The 5,063-nt window shown below is 47.4% G+C and overlaps 1 protein-coding gene across 1 annotated transcript; it reads right to left on the bottom strand.

Annotated features, from left to right (window-relative positions):
* Nucleotides 1–3,836: 3,836 nt before the first annotated feature.
* On the bottom strand, nt 3,837–4,841 carry P2RY6 (pyrimidinergic receptor P2Y6). The gene has a single exon (XM_004382017.2). It carries the CDS (start codon nt 4,821–4,823, stop codon nt 3,837–3,839), a length of 987 nt encoding a protein of 328 aa, XP_004382074.1. The 5' UTR covers nt 4,824–4,841.
* Nucleotides 4,842–5,063: the final 222 nt, after the last annotated feature.

Here is a 5,063-nt window from a genome sequence, read left to right as displayed (position 1 = left end):
AAGAAGGCTAGAGAGAAGGGGGTGTGAACCGTGGGAAAAGAGGAAAGAAAGACTGAGAAACCTGCGACATGAGGGTCCAAGGGCCCCTTGAAAGTGACCCAAAGGCAGATGTGGGTGGACTTGGTGTCTGCCGGAACAGCAGTGCACAAGATAGATAAGCAACCGAATGCAATTTTGGTTAGCATTTGGAAGGATCTGAAACCAGAGCAACATTATCGCTCTCTGGGTCCTACTGCCCTCTGTGAGGATATGCCCCTTGCCGCTGTGTGGACCCTGCCCATCCCTAGGGACTAGGGGTGGGGCCATGTCACCCACAGGTCAGGGCCCTGAAGGGAGACCAGAGGACTCTTGTAGAGGTCACAATACATTGGTCAAGAAAAACAAAGCAGCAGCTCAAGCCCCACCTCTTCCAAGAAGCCCTCCTGATTCCTCCCTCTGCAGAGCTCCCCCAGCCTGGAGTATCTGGCCCATTCTTGCCCTTGTCTGGAGGGTAGCAGTGGGACAGCTCTTATTTTCTCACATGTGAAACCATATGCTCTCTACCCTAGTCCTCTCTCCATCTCCATCAGGGCAGAGCTTAGCACAAGACTGGACCAGATTGCCTGAAAGTGTTCCCCACTTTCTTTTGCTGAGCTCCCTCTCAGCCTTCAACATCTGGTTCAAATGGCTCCTCTTCAGTGAGGTCTTCCTTGACTCCTTGTGCTGAGTGCCAGGGGCATTGTCTGGGATCTCCCCACCCCCAGGTCTGACATCACTGTGTCAGTGTCTGTAACTTCAGGAGTTGGGAGGCTGTATGGGGCAGGGCTAGGGCTGGTTCTTCTGAGACCCCCAGATTCAACCAAGGCCCAAGCACAAGGTGTCAGTAAAGGTTTGAAAAATGAATGAAACATCATACCCCCTCCCTGAGAGCTCATATTCATCCCTCAAAACCCAGCTCAAATGCCCCTTCACAGAAGCTCTCATCTCTTTCTCCCATCTTCCCTCTTCCCCTTCTTTAGTAACTCCACAGCACATAGCATACCCCCGATTACAGTACATGTCACATTATATTTTTGTGAGCAGTTTAACATGGTTTCCCCAAGTCCCCATGGCTGACTGGGACTTTCTCAAGGGCCAGAGTCAGGCCTAGGAATGTCTGTCTCAGAGAAGGGGCTCAATAAATACTTACTGATGAGATTTTTAGTTCTGTGGTTGACCTTACTCCAGGCCAAGCAGAGCTAGCTCTGATTCTCTCTATGCATGGTCTAGGGGTGGTGGGGCTTCTGCTGCACCAACCACTAAGGCCAAAGATGAGGGAATTGAAGATTTTACCGACTTCTGCAGTCTGAAATTGCTCAAACATGCAATCACGATTCATTGACAATTACTAGTGATTGGAATGCGAAAGTTGAAAATGAAGAAGGATCGGTAGTTGGAAAATATGGCCTTAAGGACAGAAATGACGCTGGAGATTACATGACAGAATTTTGCAAGACCAATGACTTATTCCTTGCAAATACCTTTTTTTCAACAATATAAACCGTGACTATATACGTGGACCTTGCCAGATGGAATACACAGGAATCAAATTGACTACGTCTGTGGAAAAAAACGATGGAGAAGCTCAATATCATCAATCAGAACAAGGCCAGGGGCTGGCTGCGGAACAGACCATCAATTGCTCATATGCAAGTTCAAGTTGAAGATGAAAAAAAATTCAAACAAGTCCACAAGAGCCAAAGTGTGACCTTGAGTATATCCACCTGAATTTAGAGACCATCTCAAGAATAGATTTGATGCACTGAACTCTAATGACTAAAGACCAGACGAGTTGTGGAATGACATCAAAGACATCATACATGAAGAAAGCAAGTGGTCATTAAAAAGATAGAAGAGAAAGAAAAGACCAAAATGAATGTCAGAAGAGACTCTGAAACTTGCTCTTGAATGTTGAGCAGCTAAAGCAAATGGAAGAAATGATGAAGTAAAAGAGCTGAACAGAAGATTTCAAAAGGTGGCTCGAGAAGACAAAGTATTATAATGAAATGTGCAAAGACCTGGAGTTAGAAAACCAAAAGGGAAGAACACGCTTGGCATTTGTCAAGCTGAAAGAACTGAAGAAAAAATTCAGGCCTCAAGTTGCAATAGTGAAGGAGTCTATGGGCAGAATATTGAACGACACAGGAAGCATCAAAAGAAGATGGACGGAATACACAGAGTCGCTGTACCAAAAAGAATTGGTTGACATTCATACATTTCAGGAGGTAGCATATAATCAAGAACCAATGGTACTGAAGGAAGAGGTCCAAGCTGCACTGAAGGCGTTGGTGAAAAACAAGTCTCCAGGAATTGATGGAATACCAATAGAGATGTTTCAAGAAATGGATGCAATGCTGGAAGTGCTCATTCATCCACGGCAAGAAATTTGGAAGACAGCTACCTGGCCAGCCGACTGGAAGAGATCCGTATTTATGCCTATTCCCAAGAAAGGTGATCCAACCAAATGCAGAAATTATTGAACAATATCATTAATATCACACACAAGTAAAATTTTGCTGAAGATAATTCAAAAACAATTGCAACAGTACATTGCCAGGGAACTGCCAGAAATTCAAGCTAGATTCAGAAGAGGACATGGAACTAGAGATATCATTGCTGATGTCAGATGGATCCTGGCTGAAAGCAGAGAGTACCAGAAAGATGTTTACCTGTGTTTCATTGACTATGCAAAGGCATTCACTGTGTGGGTCATAACAAATTATGGATAACATAGTGAAGAGTGGGAATTTCTTAACACTTGATTGTGCTCATGAAGAATCTGTACATAGACCAAGAGGCAGTCACTCAAACAGAACAAGGGGATACTGCTTGGTTTAAAGTCAGCATAGGTGTGCATTAGGGTTGTATCCTTTCATCATACTTATTCAATCTATATAATGAGCAAATAGTCCTAGAAGCTGGACTATATGAAGAAGAATACACGTCAGGATTGGAGAAAGACTCATTAACAACTGTGATATGCAGATGACACAGCCTTGCTTACTGAAAATGAAGAGAACTTGAAGCACTTACTGATGAAGATCAAAGACTACTACCACCTTCAATATGGATTATACCTCAATGTAAAGGAAACAAAAATTCTCACAATTGGGCTAATAAGCAACATCATGAGAAATGGAGAAAAGATTGAAGTTGTCAAGGATTTCATTTTACTTGGATCCACAATCAACGCCCATGGAAGCAGCAGTCAAGAAATCAAATGACGTGTTGCATTGGGCAAATCTGCCGCGAAAGACCTCTTAAAAGTGTTAAAAAGCAAAGATGTCACTTTGGGGACGAGGTGTGCCTGAGCCATGCCATGGTATTTTCAATTGCCTCATATACATGCAAAAGCTGGGCAATAAATAAAGACAAAAGAAGAACTGGTGCCTTTGAATTATGGTGTTGACGAAGAATATTGAATATACCATGGACTGCCAGAAGAATGAACGAATCTGTCTTGGAAGAAGCAGAGCCAGAATACTCCTTAGAAGCGAGAGTGGCAAGACTTTGTCTCATGTACTTTGGACATCTCATCAGGAGGGACCCGTTGCTAGAGAAGGACATCATGCTTGGTAAAGTAGAGGGTCCGTGAAAAAGAAGACCCTCAATGACATGGATTGACACAGTGGCTGCAACAATGGGTTCAAACACAGCAATGGTTGTGAGGATGGTGCAGGATCGGGCATTGTTTCATTCTGTTGTACACAGGGTCGCTATAAGTTGGAACTGACTCGATGGCACCTAACAACTGCTGCCCCAGCCACAGTGGAGGACATGATGGTTGCCCAGGCCTTGGGTGTCCTGCCTCCATGGGCTCAATGACCCTGCTGCTGGCTCTTGGCTGTGAATTTCTGCATTAGCTTGTGTGGCTGACGGCAGAACTTCTTCTGGGTGAAGTAGAAGAGGATGGGATCCAGCACACTGTTGAAGCTGGCAAAGGGCCGTGTGCCCTTGTAGGCGGTTGCAAATGTCTCCAGTACGGGGCACGAGACTCCGGATGTAGAACGCACCGCCAGGTAGGCTGTCTTGGTGATGTGGAAAGGCAGGAAACTGATGACAAAGGTGGCTGCCACCACCACAGCCATGCGGGCTGCCTTGCTACGCCGCTCCTGGGCCACTGGCCCTATTGGACCATCCTGGCGGCACAGGCGGTAGGCCAGGCAGAAGTAGCAGGCCAGTAGGAAGGTAAAGGGCAGCAGGAAGCCAATGACCGTGAGGGCAATGCCATAGGGCATGTAGTGGATGGCCAGGGCGGGCGGGCTCAGGTCGTAGCAGACAGTGCGGTTACGCTGGATGCCTGTAGTGGCAAAGGTAGCTGTGGGAAGGCACTGGGCAGTCACAACCAGCCACACAGCCCCACACACTAACCAGGCAGTCCGGCAGCCCCCGTGCTTGTGCCAGAGCGCCAGAGGATGGCAGATGCCCAGGTAGCGCTGGAAGCTGATGCAGGTGAGGAACAGGATGCTGCCGTGCATGTTGGCGTAGAAGAAGAATCGGACAAGGCGGCAGGCGAAGTCACCGAAGGGCCAGTGGTCACCACAGGCGTAGTTATAGATGAGCAGGGGCAGGGAGCAGGCATAGAGCAGGTCAGCCAGGGCTAGGTTCAGGGTGTACACGGCAGTGCGGGTCAAGGCCCGACGGGACATACAAATCTGGGCTATAACGCAGACATTGAGCGGCAGGCCGATTGCTAGCACCACTGAGTAAACAGGTGGCAGTAGGAGCCTCTTGAAGTTCTCGCGGTAGATGCAGGTAGTGGGTAGTGAGCCCAGGTCCTGGCCAGTGCCATTGTCCAGCTCCATGGCTACCCAACCGGGCTTCCTATGTCCGGAGACACTGAGGAAGTAACACACAACCTGTCAGTGACTGCACCCACTGACTACCCAATAGGCCCCTGACCCTCTCTGGGTTTTGATCTCCCCATCTGAACAATGAGGGCACCAACTTTGTCTGTCTCTGATATATACCACCCACACAGAGGCCCCACACAGCCCTCACTTTAAGGAAACCTGGAATGCAATAAAACTCAAGCTTGGGAGAAA

This window comes from Trichechus manatus, unplaced genomic scaffold (genome assembly GCF_000243295.1).
Source record: "Trichechus manatus latirostris isolate Lorelei unplaced genomic scaffold, TriManLat1.0 scaffold00088, whole genome shotgun sequence".
Lineage (NCBI taxonomy): Eukaryota > Metazoa > Chordata > Mammalia > Sirenia > Trichechidae > Trichechus > Trichechus manatus.
Note: the sequence above shows the minus strand (reverse complement) of the source record. Positions and strands in the feature narration are given on the sequence as shown.